General features: G+C 45.4%; 1 protein-coding gene across 2 annotated transcripts; it reads right to left on the bottom strand.

Moving 5' to 3' along the window:
• Window positions 1-3939: 3939 nt before the first annotated feature.
• AIF1 (allograft inflammatory factor 1) lies at window positions 3940-5998 on the bottom strand. Of its 2 annotated transcripts, XM_007098804.3 has the most exons (6): window positions 5858-5997; window positions 5620-5681; window positions 5462-5528; window positions 5054-5095; window positions 4709-4871; window positions 3941-4162 (listed from the first exon to the last, which is right to left on the bottom strand). In XM_007098804.3, the coding sequence occupies exons 1-6, from the start codon at window positions 5880-5882 to the stop codon at window positions 4078-4080; spliced, it is 444 nt and encodes a 147-aa protein (XP_007098866.1). In that variant the 5' UTR covers window positions 5883-5997; the 3' UTR covers window positions 3941-4077. The 2 variants fall into 2 exon arrangements, with proteins under 2 accessions (XP_007098867.1, XP_007098866.1); XM_007098805.3 differs by lacking the exon at window positions 5054-5095 and having other exon boundaries at window positions 3940-4162; window positions 5858-5998.
• Between the last annotated feature and the right edge of the window lie 14011 nt (window positions 5999-20009).

Genomic DNA, 20009 nt, shown 5'->3' with positions numbered 1-20009 from the left:
TGCCTCAGCTGATGTGACTAAATTAAGAGACTGCCTCTCTAGTATGGAAAATTAGAGCAGAAAAATTAGCAAGAACCAGGTAAGAATTTTATCCTGAGCTTCAGTACAATAGTTGAGATGAATTCAGTTCTTAAACATTCAAAATGATTCTCTTATCCCCTCTTCCAGGTCTCCTACCACAGCAAATTTTTTTGGAAGAGTTATCCATACTTACAGTCAGATTTCCTTCCTGCCATTCATTCTTTTTTCTTTTCTTTTTTTTTTTTTTTTGAGCGAGATAGGGAGAGCGTGCAAGTGAGCAAGGGGCAGAGAGAGAGAGAGAGAGAGTATCCCAGGAGGGGCAGAGAGAGAAGGGGGGGCTTACCCTAAGTGGGGTTCATGTTCACCCAAAGTGGGGCTCATGCTCACGAAATGTGAGATTATGACCTGAACAGAAGTCATATACTTAACATATTGAGCCACCCAGGCCCCCTCCTGTCATGCATTCTTAAATTGACTCCAGTCAAGCCTTCACCCCAGCCCTTTACCCAACCTGCGTGTGTCATGAACATCAATCTCCTGACTTGAAATAGCATTTTTGTGCTGATGACTCCCAAATGCATATCTTCATCGCAGACCTCTCTCCCAAACTCCAGACTTGAAGACACATATATGTCCTTGACATCTCCTATTGGGTATCTAATCATTTCTTTTTTTTTTTAGTGTTTTATTTTTTAGTTTTGAGAAAGAGAGAGAGAGAGTGCACATGCCTGGGGAAGGGGCAGAAAGAGAATCCAAAGAAGGCTCCAGGCTCTGAGCTGTCAGCACAGAGCCCGAACTTACAAACCACGAGATCATGACCTGAGCTGAAGTTGGACTGAGCCACCCAGGTGCCCCTCTAAAAGAACATTTCAAAGTCAGTAGGTCCAACACTGAACATTTGATCTCCGGAACCTCAAAACCTGTCCTCTCCACATCTCAGCTGATGGAAATTAAAAATTACAGTTAAGCCAAAAACCCTGGAATCCTCATTGACTCCCTTCTTTATTTCACTCCCCACTTTCAATTAGACAGGAACTCCTGTCTTGAGAAAATACCCGGAATCCAGCCTTTTCACATACACTGCTTCTACCCTGATCTGAGCCACTGTCAATTTTCACCTGGGTTATAGCAACAGCCTCCTCACTTGTTCCTACCCCTGTCCCTACAGTCTGTCCTCTACACTGCACTCAGGGTGGACCTTTCCTCAAAGGAAGCCTCAAAGGACTCCCTTGCTCAAAGTCCTATAATGCCTCTGTTTCTCTCAAAGTCCTTGGAGTAGCCCGCAAGACCCTAAATGACTTGCCCCCTGATTTTATTACTCTCCCTACCTCTACCAGGCATGTCTCACCTTGGGACCCTTTTGCTTCTCTTTCCTCTGCCAAGTTGGTTCTTTTCCCAGAAACCCACATGCCTCGCTCCTTTACCTCCATGAGGTCTTGTTCAGTGTTAGTCATCTTCTCAGTGAGGCCTACCCTGGTCACCCATTCAAAATTTTCATCTTCCCTGACCATCCTGCTACATGTATTAGTTTTACCCGATTTTGTACTGTATCCACATAGAACTGTACAGTAAGGGTTCTTTTGCATCTGTCTTCTTTTGCTTAACATTATGTTAATGAAATTCTTCCACATTGTTGATGTAGTTGTACTTTGTTCATTCTTGTTGCTGCATAATAATAGTCTGAGGTATGAATATAACCCAATTTATTTATCCTGGGTGAACGAATTATTTAAGCTCTAGATCCTTTGTATCCTCCCTAGTATCACCAGGGTTGTTGCAAAGATTAAGAGAATTAATATATGGAAAGCATTTAGGCTGGTATCTCACATATAGTAGGTGCTCAATAAAGCTTAGCTATTGATTTCATTATATTCGGATATGTTATTCAACTTGAAATGACCTCTTCCTCATCTGAAGTCCCATACAGTTGTTACTGTAGTGCTCTTTAGGAGGCCAACCTGGCTTCACCATTGGGAAGAGCCAAAAGTCTGTCCTCAGTACCTGAAACGAGCTGGGCTAATTGGATTACCTCTTCCCGGAAAGTCAGGAAATCAGAAGTAGTAGCCAGTAACTGGGAGTTGCTAAGTTAACTCATCTGGACACGTTGTGTTACACAAACTGGTCTGGATCACCTGGCAGAAGAACCAAGCGGCACTCGGAGATCTTGGAAGGAAGGAGGCTTATTTACAACGGTGGAATCAGAGGAGATCATTCTCCAGAGGTCTGAGCACAGAACATTAACAGAGGGGACAATTTATAGTCTGTTACTTCCGCGTTCCTCATTATTAGTAATTTGGCGCCTGAGGCAAGCAGGGTGGGAAGAAGAACCCGGAAGGGAAGTCTTCAGGCAGGGACTGAAATTCCCTGATCAGTCCTGTCAGCCATCATATAACAGATTTTTCCCTATCAGTTGGAGGAAAGGTCCAGTGATAGCCTCACTGAAGGCTCAGGAACTCTGAGGTTCCTGCCTTTCTTGGGACTGGCTTTTTAATCCTTTCTGCTACCCAGGGATTCAGTATCCCCTGTATCTGTTCTCAATAACCTCCTAATAGAAGCCCCCTTTCCCTTCATTAAACTTAGTTTCTGCAGGTTGTTCCCCAAAAGGACCTCAGTGACTAACATTTAAATTATCAGTTGGTTAAACCTCTGACTTTGGCTCAGGTCATGATCTCACAGTTTGTGGGTTTGAGCCCCATGTAGGGCTCTGTGCTGACAGGTCACAGCCTGGAGCCTGCTTCACATTCTGTGTCTCCCTCTCTCTCTGCAACAACCCCCCCCCCCCAACTCATGCTCTCTCTCTGTCTCCCTCTCTCAAAAATAAAGAAACATTTTTTAAAAATTTACAAAGACTAGTAATGGAGAATATCAGTTCAAGGTAATGGTTGCTCGAGATGACTGCTGGCTCAGTCAATAGAGAATGTGACTCTTGATCTCAGGGTTGTGAGTTGGAGCCCTATGTTGGGTGTAGAAGTTACTTAAAAAAAAATAAAATCTTAGGGGCGCCTGGGTGGCTCAGTCGGTTGGGCGGCCGATTTCGGCTCGGGTCATGATCTCGCGGTCCGTGAGTTCGAGCCCCGCGTCGGGCTCTGTGCTGACAGCTCAGAGCCTGGAGCCTGTTTCAGATTCTGTGTCTCCCTCTCTCTGACCCTCCCCTGTTCATGCTCTGTCTCTCCCTGTCTCAAAAATAAATAAAATGTTAAAAAAAAATAAAAAATAAAAAAAATAAAATCTTAAAAAAAAAAAAAAAGATAATCCTTGCTCTTCCTTGTGGACCTGAGTGATTTTTTTTTGTTTGTTTGCACATGTCTTTTTGTTCCATCTAAATTCCTTGAGATCAGGGCTATCATATATCTGGAATCTCCCTTGGAGTACAAAACCATCTGCTGTGGTTGACACTTTACAAAATTAGTGGAAGGAGGGGCCCCTAGGTGGCTGGGTCAGTTAAGCCTCTGACTTGGGCTCAGGTCATCATCTCATTGTTTGTGAGTTTGAGCCCTGTGTGAGGCTCTGCACTGACAGCTTCAGATTCTCTGTCCTCCTATCTCTCTCTGCCCCTCCCCCCCTCAAAAATAAATAAACATTTAAAACAAAATCATGGGGGCGCCTGGGTGGCTCAGTCGGTTGAGCGTCCGACTTCAGCTCAGGTCACGATCTCACGTTCCGTGAGTTCGAGCCCCGCGTCGGGCTCTGGGCTGATGGCTCAGAGCCTGGAGCCTGCTTCCAGTTCTGTGTCTCCCTCTCTCTCTGCCCCTCCCCCGTTCATGCTCTGTCCCTCTCTGTCTCAAAATAAATAAACGTTAAAAAAAAAAATTTAAAACAAAATCATGGATGGATTGTTCATTTGAGCAAATCCTCGCTGCCCTTCCCTCAAAGGGCCTCACTTCTCCCTAAACCCAGGATAAAATTCCCCCCAAACGGAGACCGAGCTGACTTGATCTGGAGAAGGAAGATAGTTTATTTAATTTAGTGTAACTGTGGCTCACAATTCTGTGTTCTTTTTCCATGCTGGGGTGATTAGGAACCCCATCAATCCCACCACATCTCCCCTACCATAAATCAGGGCAATTCAGAGATATTTCTCTTGGCTGGGGGACCTGCTGGCTTCTCCTGTTCTCTTGCTTTCTCCTCGTACATCAGGATCCTGGTTGAGATGGGAAAAGACAGAGGGATCAGGAGATAGCCTTCTCAAGAGAATATGTTTTAGGCTACTGTGAAAGTCTGGAAGGGGCGCCTGGGTGTCTCAGTCAGTTGGGCAGCCAACTTTGGCTCAGGTCATGATCTCACAGCTCATGAGTTTGAGCCCCACATAGGGCTCTGTGCTGACAGCTCAGAGCCTGGAGCCTGTTTCAGATTCTGTCTCCATCTCTCTGCCCCTCCCCTGCTTGAGCTCTATCTGTCTCTCTCTCTTTCTCAAATATAAAAAATAAAAAACATTAAAAAAAAAAACCTTTTAAGAAAGTCTGGAAGAGGATGGGGGTTGTTATGGTGGGAGGAAGAGGAAGGAAAGCGGAGATGGGAGAGCTTGGGGCTGTGGGGACTAGAACAATGGGTAGGGATAGGAACTTGGAAGGATCCCTCAAAGAAGGGAAGAAATGGATGCTGAGTAATGTGTAGGTGAGCCTGGGGACAGGGATAGGGGTGAGGGGAAAACAGGTAAGTATAGGAGAGGTTGGAACTGGACCCTCACATTTTTAGGATGGCAGATCTCTTTCCCAACATCATCTTGAGAAAGTCAGAGTAGCTGAAAGTCTCCCCAGAGCCGCTGGACACCTCCCTGATTAGTTTCTTCAGCTCCAGGTGGGTCTTGGGGACCCCGAGTTTTTCCAGCATTCGCTTCAGGGACATGATATCTAGAGGCAGCGGATGGGGGTGAGAGGAGAGGAGCCTCTGTCTCTCTCTGTCCTCACCTTCACATTCCCATTCTCCTCCCTCCTACTCTGGTAGCTGGGCCCTCTCCCAAACCACTAAGAACTGCAGGAGACACCTCCCTCTTCCTGGGTCTGCACACTTCCCCAGATCACTCTTTTCTCACCGATATCTCCGTTTCCATTCAGGTCAAACTCCATGTATTTCTCTGGGTGAGGGGAGAAAGCAGATAGGGTCAGCGCGGCTGGAGGGTCCTCGGGAAGGGGCACGGCAGGGGATTGAGAAAGGAGTTGCTAACCAAGCCCTAGGTGGGGAAGATGTGAAAGGAGGAGGTAGGGCAGCCTGAGGAAGTGTGGGTCGGGTAGAGGGGCCCTGTTAAAGTGTAGGGAAACAGAGAGGGTGCTGGGCAGGGCAGCCCAAGGAAAGGGACGGCAACTAGGGGGGCAATAGGGGCAGCCTCCCTTCTTCCCACCATAAATGTAGATTTTGTGTCTCTGCTGTCCCTTCTCTGTCCTTGGGGAAATCCTGCCCTCCTCACTCCTCCCCTCCCTCCCCCCTACAGTTTTCCCCTCACTCTTGAAGGCTTCCAGTTTGGAGAGCAGATCCTCATCACTGCTATATTTGGGATCATCCAGGAATTGCTGTTGGGGGGGGGGGAACAAGAGGCAGGATAGGTCCCCTGGTCCAGGGTTCCCTTCCCACAGGCCCTGCCCCCTTAGATCTTCCTTTTACCTTGTTGATTTCATCCAGTCTATCTTCCTGCTGGGCCTTCAGCAGCCCGAAGGCTTTTCCTCCTGAGGGGGCACAAAGGTTAATGCTTCCTTACCTCCCATTCCTCTTCTTACCCCCACACCCGCCCAGGGCCATCACATTTCTGCCTTCCTAGGCCTGCTCACCACCCCCAGCCCCTGCCCAGATCTGTCCATCTCTTTACTCTCATTTTAGGCTCTGCCGATTCTACCTTCCCTACCTTGTAAATCTCTGGTGTGGCTCATAGCTCAGCAGCTGCTGGAGAGGCCGGTGGACTGGTGGGTACAGACCAAGCTGGCGCCCTCTGTCTCCTCTCCCATCAGCCTCTTCTGAGGCCTCCTTCCCAGACTTCCCCTTTCCCCTTATTCTCTTTTCCTCTAGTCCCAGGCTTCACTTCCCCATCAGCTTTTGCTGACAAGAGCACCCCAGAAGGAAGGGGGGGGGGTGGCTGCAGGATGGAGAAGAGAAAATAGCATTCTCCCAAATTCCTCTTAAGGAGAGCCCAGTGTGTGCATGAAAGAAAGAAGCCTTGGGGGCGCCTGGGTGGCTCAATCAGTTAACTCTCGGACTTTGGCTCCGGTCATGGTCTCCCAGGTTCGTGAGTACAGCCCTGCATCGGGCTCTGTGCTGATAGCTTGGAGCCTGGAGCCTGCTTCAGATTCTCTCTCTCTCTCTCTCTCTCTCTCTCTCTCTCTCTCTGACCACCAACGCTCATACTCTTTCTCTCTCTCAAAAATAAACCTTAAAAAAGAAGAATAAGAAAGGAAAGAAGCCACTGGAAGTATGGCGGTAGGGGGGGACGGAGGAGTATTTATTCTCAGGAACAAATGGTCTTTGAACAGGTCCAGAGGGTCAGGTAACCCTCAAGGCTTGCATTTTCTCAGGTTTCATGATTCTGGGTATGCAGGTTTGGATAGACAGCTGAGGAAGGGCTGACTGAATTTTTCTAGGCCATGAATGGGAGAAAAATCTGAAGTCCATTGGCACATCTGGGAGGAATGCAAGATGTGAGGGATCAGAAAGGGAGAGAAGCTTCACTCTCTGGTCTGGCAGTTCCACGGAAGCACTTGGAAATGTGGAAATGTCTAACAAACGAGTTTTTTTTTTTAATCTTTACCATTTATTTTTGAAAGACAGAGACAGACAGACAGACAGACAGACAAAGCTTGAGTGGGGGAATGTCAGAGAGAGAGGGAGACACAGAATCTGAAATAGACTCCAGGCTCCGAGCTGTCAGCACAGAGCCCCACGCGGGGCTTGAACCCACAGACCACAAGATCATGACCTGAGCCGAAGTTGGATGCTTAACTGACTGACCCACCCAGGTGCCCCCAAATGAGTTTTATTTGTTCACTTTAGGATGTGCAATGTAACCCACTCATCTTATCTCCTTTGAAATATTTAGTGAAATCTACAGAGCTCAGGAATTCGAGAATTTAAGTGGATTCTTTGGAGGAACTGAAAGTGTTACTGAGAGAGACAGCATTTGTAGACACAAGAGCCAGGAGGTGAAACCAACATTAGGGATGTGTGTGTGCATGTGGGGGGATGCCAGCCACCGTGGGTTCAAGAGAGTGTATAAGTAACCTCTAATAAATGTCTTCACTACATATATACGCTTTCCTTTTTTTGCTGTATGGGTAATTGCTTCTAGGGGAGGGGAGGATAATGCATTCCCCTCACTGAGACATTTTGTTCAAACTCCCCACCCAGAGCTCTACCCACCCTGCCCCAGCATTGATGGAGACACCTTTCCTTCTCCTCTTCCTTCCACCTTATTTCCCCTTCTGCAGCCAGGAGTATTTACTTCTCACTGCCCTCTCCCTGACCCATGCAGGTCAGGGGAGATGCTGGGGTGAACTCTGACTTTTTGACTTCCCTTTATTGCACCTGCCTCTAACCCTTCAGAGAAAGCTGCAACCCTGCACTCAGGTCTCATCGCCTAGTGGGAGGAATTCATTTCCTTATTCATACATTTATTCAACAAATATTTATCAAGTACTTACTATATGCTAGCTCAGTGAACCAAACAAATGTCAGTTCTTGTCCTCATGGACAGTGTAATTGCGGCAGACAGACAATAAAAATAAATATATTGGGGGACCTGAGTGACTCAGTAGGTTAAGCATCCGACTTCGGCTCAGGTCATGGTCTCGTGGTTAGTGAATTTGAGCCCCGCATCAGGCTCTGTGCTGACAGGTCAGAGCCTGGAGCCTGCTTTGGTTCTGTGTCTCCCTCTATGTCTCTGCCCCTCCCCTGCTCGTGCTCTGTCTCAGTCTCTCAAAAATAAATAAGCTTAAAAAAAAAATTAAAAATAAATAATTAAATATATTAGAGGCATCTGGCTGGCTCAGTCAGTGGAGAATGTGACTCTTGATCTCCGGGTTGTGAGTTTGAGCCCCATGTTGGGTATAGAGATTACCTAAAAATAAAAAATTTTAGAAATGATAATCATTAAAGGTGGCAGGAACCTATGCGGAAAAACAAAGTAGGGAAGGGGGACAGGAAGTGCTATGGTGGACTGTAGTATTAAATAGGGTGATCAGGAAGCCTTCTCTGAGAAAATGATATTTGAGCAAAGATTTCAAGGAGCTATGGAAAAAGCCCTGTGGCTATATGGGAGAGGAGCATTTCAGGCAGAGGGCACAGCAAGTGCAAAGGTCCTGAGGTGAGAATATGTCTAGCTATCTGGAATATTCACGAAGCAGCAGGATGGCCAGTGAAGCTGGAGCCAGGTGTGTGAGGGGAGACGGCCAGATTGTGTAGGGCTTTATAGGCCATTGGGAAGACTCTGGTCTGTATTTAGGGTGTGACTGCCTTCTAGACTGTTCTTTCCATCAAGGATGGTTTGGCAGACTACCACAGTGGGATAGAGCTTAGATGCTCAGAGAAATGTCTGGGGATAAAGTGTCCCTGCTCTGACGTGGGACAAAAGTGAAGAGAAAGACTCTTTTGAAGGGCAAAAGGGTAGAGAACAAATCCCAGCCAGAACACAGCTGTGGGGAAAGCCTGTGAAGAACAGACATGCAAGAAGACATCTCTCACCCCAACTCAGAGCCCTACCCTCTCAACTGCAGAGAAGACTAGCTCATAGTAGGTAGGGGTAAAGGGAAGGTGGGGCTTCTGGGCACAGGTGGGAAATAGCTGTAGGGGTGCATTTAGGGGCCTGCTGCAAGGAATCCACGAGAACTTGGACATAGGGGAAGTAGATAGCTCTCTGACAGGCTGAAAGATCTAGAACTGAACTGAGATGTGCAGAATCCCCTTAAGATAGTGGCTCTCAGTGAGTGGCCCTTCCATCAACATTAACATAGAAGCAAGTTAGAAATGCCCCTTGTTGGGCCTCAGCGCAGACCTACTGAATCAGAAACAGTGGGGAGTGGTCCTAACACACTAGTTTTGTTTTGTTTTTTTTTTTAATATTTTTTTAACGTTTATTTATTTTTGAGACAGAGAGAGACAGAGCATGAATGGGGGAGGGGCAGAGAGAGGGAGACACAGAATCCGAAACAGGCTCCAGGCTCTGAGCCATCAGCCCAGAGCCCGACGCGGGGCTCGAACTCACGGACCGCGAGATCGCAACCTGAGCCGAAGTCGGACGCTCAACCGACTGAGCCACCCAGGCGCCCCCACACTAGTTTTTTAACAAGTGCCTCAGGTGATGCGGATACACCCTCAAGAGAGCCACTGCCCCAAAGCAACAGAGGTGCCGAAGCCTGCAAGGCTTGCTGAACCCAGGCTGGAGGTGTCAACTTAGCTTAAGCTTGGTTTAGAGGTCAGCCTTGGAGGAAGAAAAAAAGGAGGAGTCACTGAGGCCAGAGTGTCCAGCCAAGGAGTCAGGGAGATGATGCTGAGCTGGCTCAGGAAATGACCCATTAGATGGGGCATCTGGGTGGCTCAGTCAGTTAAGCCCCGACTTAGGCTCAGGTCATGATCTCACAGTTCGTGGGTTCGAGTCCTGTGTTGGGCTCTGTGCTGACAGCTCAGAGCCTGGAGCCTGCTTTGGATTCTGTGTCTCCCTCTCTCTCTGTCCCTTTCCCGCTCGCGCGCTCTCTCTCTCTCTCTCTCAAAAATAAATAAACATAAAAAAATTAAAAAAAAAAAAAGAAACGACCCACTAGAACCCCATGAGAACCCCATGAGATTAGAATCCCATATGAAACTAGCACTGTGTTGCTAAGGGCCCTTGTTATGATTCCGTGCTCTCCTGGGTAACAGCTGCTTAGAATTAGGCTCCATGGAGTGTGCTTACAGGAAAAAAAAATATACTGGCCAGAAAACTTGTCTGTGTGTGTGTGTGTGCTGGAAGTCTTCTGTTTGCCCCTCCGCTCTCCCTCTCCCACACTGCTCTCTGCCCCAGGAAACTGACCTGTACAGACCACACCAAGGGCACCTGTGGCTTCTAGCCAGTTTTGGCTGATGGAGAGCCTGGCACATTACATGTATTGCCTTGTCAATAACCACATCACAGTTTAAAGTTCATTTATTTAATTTAATTTATTTTTTAATGTTAATTTATTTTTGAGACAGTGCGAGAGATGGAGTGCAAGCAGTGGAGGGGTAGAGAGAGGGAGACACAGAATCCGAAGCAGGCTCCAAGCTCCTAGCTGTCAGCACAGAGCCCAATGCAGGGCTCCAACTCACAAACCGCAAGATCATGACCTGAGACAAAGTCGGACACTTAACTGACTGAGCCACTTAGGCGCCCCTATTTATTTACTTTTTAAAAGTTTATTTAAGTAATCTCTACACCCATTTGCGGCTCAAACTCATGACCCCAACTTCAGAACTCCCATATTCTACCGACTGAAACCGGCTAGGCACCTCCACAGTTTAAAGTTCTTATTTAAGGGGTGCCTGGGTGGCTCAGCTGGTTAAGCGTCCCAACTCTTGATTTTGGCTCAGGTCATGATCTCACGGTTTGTGAGTTCAAGCCCCACGATGTGCTCTGTGCTGACAGCTCAGAGCCTGGAGAGCCTGCTTCGGATTCTGTGTCTCCTTTCTCTGCCTCTCCCCCGCTCATGCTCTCTCTCTCTCTCTCTCTCTCAAAAATAAACATTAAAAACATATTTTTAAATAAATAAAAAACAAATGTCTTGTCTTTTAGGGGTGCATGGCTGGCTCAGTCACTTGAGCTTCCAACTCTTGATTTTGGCCCAGGTCCTGACCCCAGAGTTGTGAGATCTAACCCTGCATGGGGCTCTGCACTGAGTGTGGACTTTGCTTAAGATTCTCTCTCCCCCTGTCCATCACTTCCATTCACTCGCTCTCTCTCTAAAAATAATAAGGGGCGCCTGGGTGGCTCGGTTGGTTAAGCATCCAACTTTGGCTCAGGTCATGATCTCACAGCTCATGAGTTCAAGCCCTGCGTCTGGCTCTATGCTGACAGCCCAGAGCCCAGAGCCTGAAGCCTGCTTGGAATTCTGTGTCTCCCTTTCTCTCTGCCCCTCCCCTGCTCACACTCTGTCTCTCTCTCTCAAAAAATAAATAAACATTTGGGGCGCCTGGGTGGCTCAGTCGGTTAAGCGGCCGACTTCGGCTCAGGTCATGATCTCGTGGTCCGTGAGTTCGAGCCCCGCGTTGGTCTCTGTGCTGACAGCTCAGAGCCTGGAGCCTGTTTCAGATTCTGTGTCTCCCTCTCTCTGACCCTCCCCTGTTCATGCTCTGTCTCTTCCTGTCTCAAAAATAAATAAAACGTTAAAAAATTTTTTAAAAAATAAATAAACATTTAAAAAAATTAAAAAAGACAAGCACTTTTGTTAAAAATAAACAAACATAAAAATTAAAAAATTACAAATGTCTTTTATTTAATGTGGCAGTAAAGAACTACATGATTTATCCTATTGCAACTTTTAATTTTTTTATTAAAACTTAAAAAAAAATCTTTATTTATTTTGAGAAAGAGAGAGACAGAGCGTGAGCAAGGGAGGGGCAGAGAGAGAGGGAGACACAAAATCTGAAGTAGGATCCAGGCTCTGAGCTGTCAACACAGAGCCAGACATGGGACTCCAACTCACGGACTGCGAGATCAATGGCCTGAGCCAAAGTCGGACGCTTAAGTGACAGAGCCACCCAGGCACCCCGATTGCAACTTTTAAAAAAGTGTTTATTTTGAGAGAGAAAGAGAGTGGGGAGGAGCAGAGAGAGAGGGAGAGAGAGAATTGCCTGCAGGCTCCGCACTGTCAGCGCAGAGCCCAACTCGGTGCTTGAACTCAGGAACTTTGAGATTATGACCTTACCCGGAATCAAGAGTCAGACACTTAACCCACTGAGCCACCCAGATGTCTCACAGCTTTTATTTTTGAAGATTTTATTTATTTATTTATTTATTTATTTTTAGTAACCTCTAACCCAAGGTGGAGCTTGAATTCACAATCCGGAGATCAAGAGTCACATGCTCATCCACCTGATTCAGCCAGGCGCCCCTCTATTGCAACTTTTAATTAATATTTTTGTAACTATAATGGGTTTACTTTGTTATATATTTTTTATTTTATGCTTTACCAGAATGCCAAAGACATCTGCGGTACAAAATGAGTTAGAATCTCTGCCGTAATCTTTTTCTTCCCTCATTCCTTTGAACCTGGGGTGGTAATATCCCTTGTGATTCCCCTCTACCCCACTCACAGCTTTGTAAATAAATGAGCTCCTCGGGGCGCCTGGGTGGCTCAGTCGGTTAAGCGTCCGACTTCAGCTCAGGTCACGATCTCACTGTCCGTGAGTTCGAGCCCCGCGTCGGGCTCTGTGCTGACAACTCAGAGCCTGGAGCCTGTTTCCGATTCTGTGTCTCCCTCTCTCTCTGACCCTCCCCCGTTCATGCTCTGTCTCTCCCTGTCTCAAAAATAAATAAAACGTTAAAAAAAATTAAAAAAAATAAATGAGCTCCTCAACCTAATTTGAGGGTGCTGTTTCCTGTTTTCCCCCAGACTCTGACTGATGCCATGTGCATACGTCTGCATGGAGGGAGTGTGAGGGCCTGGGGAGAAATGGATTTCTGCAGCTCTGTTTCTCACTGTCAATGGGTAAAAGGGTTTCCTGGCGTGTGCACCAGACCCAGGGGCTTAACAAGATGCTCTCCTTGAAGCCAGGTGAAAACCTCGGCCTTACTGAAAGCCTTTTCTTTTCTAAAAAGCCTTCTTGTAGGGCTTTGAGGGGAGCACAGCAGCAGTTTACTCCTAAATTTCACCTCTTGTCTCCTGGAAACCATACAGAACGATAAGGAGATTGGTGTCTCACACACTCACACACACACACACACACACACACACTACATTTTCACTGAAACTAGGACACCCGACACACCTACAGACTCCAAATTATGAGTACGTGTGTCCAAATTCCACACTGAAAAGGCAGAGGCAGTCCCCAACAACGTGTCAGGGAAGATTAGGGAGAGAAGGAGGGTCCAAGTGACAGCTCTGAAAAAAACAAATACTCCTTCCTGGGAGGAAGGGCATCACCCGGAGAAGGAAAACCTGAGCGCAGGGCTGACTAAATGGACTCAAGTATTGGTAAAAGGTGGAGAGAGAATGTTTTAAAGGAGGGAGAATGTCAGCTCCTGCGCTGACAGTGCGGAGCCCACGTGGGATTTTCTCTCTGCCTCTCTGCCCCTCCCCTGCTCTCTCGCTCGCAAGTGTGTTCTTTCTCTGTCTCTCAGTATAAATAAATAAACATTTTAAAAATAAATAAAAATAACTAAGTGCCTGAAGGGACCCAGAGGTGGCAGATATCAGAAAGTGCCAGCAAAATGCTTTTATTTTTTAAAATTTATTTAAAGTTTATTTATTTATTTATTTAGGGAGAGAGAGAGAGAGAGAGAGAGAACAAGAGAGAGAAAGTGGGGAAGGGACAGAGAGATGGGGAGAGGGAGAATCCCAAGCAGGCTCGGAACCATCAGAGCAGAGCCCGACAAGGGGCTTGAACTCCCAAACCACGAGTTCATGACCTAAGCCGAAGTCGGACACCCAACCAACTGTGCCCCCAAATTCTCCTTAATGTTAAGTGCATCACCCAAACATTATGCACACTTGGGAGATGACGGCCTGTGAGGCCTCCTGGGAAATAAAGAAGCGTCAGGTTGGGGGTAAACACTTGCTTAACTAGGAGACACTCTCAGAGGCAGAGAAGGTAGTGGCCGTATAGGAGTGCCAAATTAAAAAAATTTTTTTTTCAGTTTATTTATTTATTTTGAGAGAGACAGAGACAGCGTGAGTAGGGGAGGGGCAGAGAGAGAGAGAGAGAGAGAGAGAGAGAGAGAATCCCAAGCAGGCTCCACACTGGCAGCGCAGAGCCTGAGGCAGGGTTCAACCTCAGGAAACCCTGAGATCACAACCTGAGCCGAAACTGAAACCGAGACTCAGTAGCTTGACTGACCGAGCCACTGAGGCACCCTAGGGGTGCCAAATTTTAAGGAAATAATCTACTGTTATGGCAATAGTGGAGGAGCCCTTGAACTTGTAAATCTGGAAATCCATCTTGGACCCTCTCCTCACCCCCCTCACAAGGCCCTCCTGCCAACAGTTTAGAAAACTCGATCTCATTTAAATATGAGTGATGAAAAGAAAGGAACATTTGAAGAAAAAAAAAAAAGCACCTGGCTGGCTCAGTTGGTAGAGCATGACTCTTGAACTCAGGGTCCTGAGTTCAAGTCCCACATTGGACATACAGTTTCTTTAGAAAAAGAAAAAGGAAAAAAAAAAAAGAAAAAGAAATGAACAAAGACTGTATTCCATTAGCTATGAGAAAAAAGGTAAAAAAAGAGCAACACAATTTACTGACAGATGACAACACACCAGAAATACATGGCCAAAACCTTGTGGAAATTGTAACCCAAAATTCCATCATGAATTGAAACACAACAAAACTTGGTGTAGCCTTTTAGCAGTGAAGGAAGGACACACATCAGAAATACAAGTACTCAGAGAACAGATGATAGATAACAAGAGGGTATGAATGCGAACAGGAAGAAAGACACAGAAGAAAAATACAAAACTATTTCAAAAGTGAACACTAGGGTGCCTTAGTGGCTCAGTGGGTTGAGCATCGGACTTCAGCTCAGGTCAAGATCTCACAGTCAGTGAGTTCGAGCCTGTTGTTGGGCTCTGTGCTGACAGCTCAGAGCCTGGAGCCTGCTTCAGATTCTGTGTCTCCCCCTCTCTCTACCCCTCCCCCACTGGTGCTCTCTCTCACTCTGTCTCTCAAAAATAAATGTTAAAAAAAATAAAAACAAAAGTGAACACTAAATTTCATGGGAGAATAAAGACATACATTCATAATTGTTTTTTTTTTTAATTTTTTTAATGTTTACTTATTTTTGAGACAGAGAGACAGAGCATGAACAGGGGAGGGTCAGAGAGAGAGGGAGACACAGAATCCAAAGCAGGCTCCAGACTCTGAGCTGTCAGCACAGAGCCCGACACAGGACTCGAACCCACGGGCTGTGAGATCATGACCTGAGTCAAAGTCAGATGCTTAACCAACTGAGCACCCAGGTGCCCATAATTTTAAAAATCATAAATGACTTGTGAAATGGGTTTTTTCCTGCTTATAGAATTTGAGTAGTTATCATGAACAAAAGCTGTCAACTGCTTTTATTGTATTGACTGCGATGGTCAGATGGATTTTCCTCCTTAATCTCTTAATGCAATGAATTGCATGAACAGAATTAGAAATTGCATGAATAGTGAATTACTTTCCTAGGATAAACACTGGTTAGGTTGTTTTGTATTATTTATTCAATTTTGGTTTAGGTTTTTAAATATTTTTATTAAGTTCTTTTTTTTCTTGCATCTATGTTCATGAGTGAAATTGTTTTATAATTTTACTTTCTCAGTTTGCCCTTGCCTGGCTTTTGTATGAAGATTACATTAATCTCATGAATTAAGTTGAGAAACTTTTCCTGTTTCCTGACAGCTAGAATAATTTTTAAATTTTTTTTTAATGTTTATTTATTTTTGAGACAGAGAGAGACAGAGCATGAATGGGGGAGGGTCAGAGAGAGAGGGAGACACAGAATCTGAAACAGGCTCCAGGCTCTGAGCTGTCAGCACAGAGCCCGACGCGGGGCTCGAACTCACGGACCGTGAGATCATGACCTGAGCTGAAGTTGGTCGCTTAACCGACTGAGCCACCCAGGCGCCCCTAGAATAATTTTTATATGACTGGAATGATCTCTGGTTTGGAAGTTTCATAACTATCTGGGTTTGGTGGTTTTTTTTGATGGCTAAATTTTTTTTCTAAGTTTATTTAAATAATCTCTACATTCAACATGGGGCTCGAACTCATGACCCCAAGATTAAGAATCACATGCTCTTCTGACTGAGCCAGCCAGGCACCCCATTGGTGGCTAAATTTTTTTTTATAAAGTTTTTAATTATTATTTATTTATTTTGAAAGAGAGAGAGAGAGAGTGCAAATGTGGAAAGGGCAGAGAGAGAGGGAAAGAGAATCCCAAGCAGGCTTGGTCTTGTCATCTTGGGGCCTGATGCAGGGCTTGGGCTCAAACCCACAAACTGTGATATCATGACCTGACCCGAAATCAAGAGTCACCTTAAGTGACTGAGCCACGCAGGCACCGCTGGTCAGAGATTTTTTAATATTAGTAGCCTTTGTAAATATATATATTTTTTCTGCTCTATTTTTTCTTTTCTTTTCTTTTTTTTAAATGTTCGTTTTATGTTTGAGAGGGGTGGCAGAGGGGCAGAGAGAGAGGGAAACCAAGAATTCGGAGCAGGCTCTGTGCTGTTAGGACAGAGCCCGACCAGGGCTCGAACCCATGAACCATGAGATCATGACCCCAGCAGGAGTTGGATGCTCAATCCACTGAGCAACCCAGGCACCCCTCTATTTTCTTCTATATTTCATTAATTTTTTTTTAATTTTTTTAACGTTTATTTATTTTTGAGACAGAGAGAGACAGAGCATGAACGGGGGAGGGGCAGAGAGAGAGGGAGACACAGAATCGGAAGCAGGCTCCAGGCTCTGAGCCATCAGCCCAGAGCCCGACGCGGGGTTCGAACTCACGGACCGCGGGATCATGACCTGAGCCGAAGTCAGACGCTTAACCGACTGAGCCACCCAGGCGCCCCTATATTTCATTAATTTTTAAAAATTTTTATTTGAAGGCAAACCATAAGAGACTCTTAAATACTGAGAATAAACTGAGGGTTGATGGGGGGTAGTGGAGGAGGGGAAAGTGGGTGATAGGCATTGAGGAAGGCACCTGTCGGGATGAACACTGGGTGTTGTATGGAGACCAATTTGACAATAAATTTCATATTAAAATTTTTTTTATTTGAGAGAGACTGTGAGTGGGGGCCGGGGTAGAGGGAGAGAGAGAATCCTAAGCAACTGTGGGCTCAATTTCTATCTCACGAGTGTGAGATCACTACCTGAGTCAAAATCAGTTGCTTAAGCAACTGAGCCACCCAGGCTCCCCTATTTCATTAATTTCTAAAAGTATCTTTATTATTTTCTTCCTTAGTTTTTTAAGATTGTTCTGTGCTCTTTTCCTAATTTCTTGAAATACCTGTCCAATTCAATGACTTTCGAATTTTCCTTCCTAATATACACATTTATTTTTTTCATGAATTGTTCTAGCTGCATTCCATAGTTTAGATAGGCAGTGCTTTCACTGTCATTTAGTTCAAAATATTTTATTTTAATTTTTTAAAAGTTTATTTATTTTGAGAGAGAGAGACAGAGAGAGGGAGAAAACAAGTGGGGGAGGGGCAGAGAAAGGGAGAGACAGAATCCCAAGGAAGCTCCATGCTGTCAACATAAAGCAGGATGTGGGGCTCAAAACCAGGAACCTTGAGATCATGTCAAGATCAAGAATCAGACACTTAACTGACTCAGCCACCCAGGTGCCCCCAGTTCAAATATTTTAAATTCTATTATAATATCTTGTTTAACATTTTCATTACAGGTAGATTTCTAAAGTTTAAAAGTACATTAAAAAACATTAAAAAAATTTCCAAGCATATAATAAATATTCTTTGTTATTGTTCTTAAATTGTCATGGCTTTTGGGCAGCAATTGTGGTTTATATGATTTTGATTCTTTTTTTTCTAAGTGTCTATGTTGTACCTGAAAAAAAAAATACATATTTTCTAGTTTTTCTAGGATCCTACATATTTCTTCTAGATCAAGCTTGTTAACTATCCAGTTTCACTCTTCTGTGTTGTTAGTAATTATGTGCCTGTTTGATTTGTCAGTTTCTGATGGATGTGAGTTAAAGTTTTCCTTTAATATTGTAGGTTAATTTTTTTTTTTTTTTTAAAGAACCTTGTACTGAGAATCTGAGGGCATCTGGGAGTGGTCCCAGCCAGTCTGGTGGAGTCAGGGAAGGCTTTTTGGTAGAGGTAGCAATGGGTCCCCAGAGGAAAAAGGTGAGTGCGTTGCCAGCCTTGGCTCATTCCCCCACCCAGAGAGAAATGGGGGGGAAGAGAGTGAGATGGGTGGGGGAAAGAGATGTGCTGGAAGATGGGGAAACAGAAAGAACATAGAGAGAAATGGGGGAAGAGAGAGACAGGACTGGAGAGATAGGTACCTGGCACATGGTAGGCACTCACCAAATATTTGCTGAATGAATGAATTAGTGAATAAGCAAATGTATGTGTGTAGGGGTGAGGGGGGCTGGGTAAAGATGTGTAGAGAGATATAGGGTGTGGATAGAGAGATAGGGAAGAAACAAGTTATACGAATAAAGATAGTGAGAAGAAGGAGTTGTGGACACAGATGTGGGAGATACAAGAGAAGGGGAGAGGTGAAGAAAGACATAGGGAAGATGAAGACAGAATGGCTGGCATGTGGACGGAACTCAGTAAAAGCGCTGTTGAATGGATGGTTGAGCCTCCACGCTTGGAGAGGGAGGTATGGAATGGATATTGAGAAGAAACCACACTGTCCATTAGAGAAGCAATTGTACTAGTTTCGTACTGAGGTAACGAGGGCCTTGACTAGCAGTGAGAATTAAGAGGTGGGAAAATACCCAAGATATTTCAGAGGCAGAATGGACAGGATTTGGAGATGGATAGGATCGGGGAACTGAGGGAGAAAGTAGAAAAATACAAATCCCAGTTTTTTTTTTTTTATGTTTAATTACTAATTTTTGAGAGATAGCACAAGCCAGGGAGGGGCAGAGAGAGAGAGAGAGAGAGAGAGAGACAGAATCCCAAGCAGGCTCCAGACTCTGAGCTGTCAGCATGCAGCCCGACGTGGGGCTTGAACCCACAAACTGTGAGATCATGACCTGGGCTGAAGTCGGACGTTCAACTGACTGAGCCACCCAGGCGCCCATATAAATCCCACGTTTTTACCTTAAGTGATGGGGTGGACTGTTTCCATTCACCGAGATGGGGAATATAGGAAGCTGACCCAGTTTGGGTGGACACGGATGATTTTGAAATGCCTGTGAAACACTCTGGAGGAGATATCTAGAGGGCAGGTAGATATTCTGGACTCAGGTGTCAAGAAAGAGGCCTAAGGGGCACCTGGGTGGCTCAGTCGGTTAGGCGTCCAATTTTGGCTCAGGTCATAATCTCACGGTTTGTGAGTTCGAGCCCCGCATCGGGCTCTGTGCTGACAGCTGAGAGCCTGGAACCTGCCTTGGATTCTGTGTCTCCATCTCTCTCTGCCCCTCCCCACTTGTGCTCTGTCTCTCTCTATCAAAAATAAATTTTAAAAAATGTAAAAAAAAAAAAAAAAAAAAAAAGAGGCCTGAGGTGAAGGTGTAGACAGAGATGGAGATACAGACTGGAGACTTGACAGGGAATAAGAAGTAGTAAAAACTGGCTACGTACAATAAGATTGCCTAGGTGAGCCCCATGGTAGATGCTCAAAATTTGTTGAATGAAAGTGAAAGAGAAAAAACTCAGAAGTCTCCAACAGCTGAATTGTGTGTGAAAGCACATGCATAGGTTACAGGAGTCTGGAGGGACTCAGGCCTGATCGATTTATGTCCCTGGGAAAGGGGAGGTAAGATTCCAACCATGGTAACATGATTTACGGTGTAGGCCATGTAGAATCAAGGTGGTGGTTGGAGTAGACAAGGTAGAGCAACTGTGAAATTAGTGTATTGAAAGATCATTTGCAAGACATATGAGAATGTTCATACAACCCAGTTGTACATCATTAGATGAGTGGATAAATAAACTGTGGTACATCTGTATTATGGAATACCACTTGGCAATAAAAAGGAACAGGCTACTGGGGCACCGGGGTGACTCAGTCAGCTAAGCATCAGACTCTCTCTGTCTCTCTCTTTTTAACATTTATTTATTTTCGAGAGACAGAGAGTCAGTGGGTGAGAGGCAGAGAGAGAGGGAGACACATAACCCGAAGCAGGCTCCAGGCTCTGAGCTGTCAGCACA

This window comes from Panthera tigris, chromosome B2, assembly GCF_018350195.1.
Source record: "Panthera tigris isolate Pti1 chromosome B2, P.tigris_Pti1_mat1.1, whole genome shotgun sequence".
Classification (NCBI taxonomy): Eukaryota; Metazoa; Chordata; class Mammalia; order Carnivora; family Felidae; genus Panthera; species Panthera tigris.
This window is presented reverse-complemented; position numbering and strand designations above follow the sequence as displayed.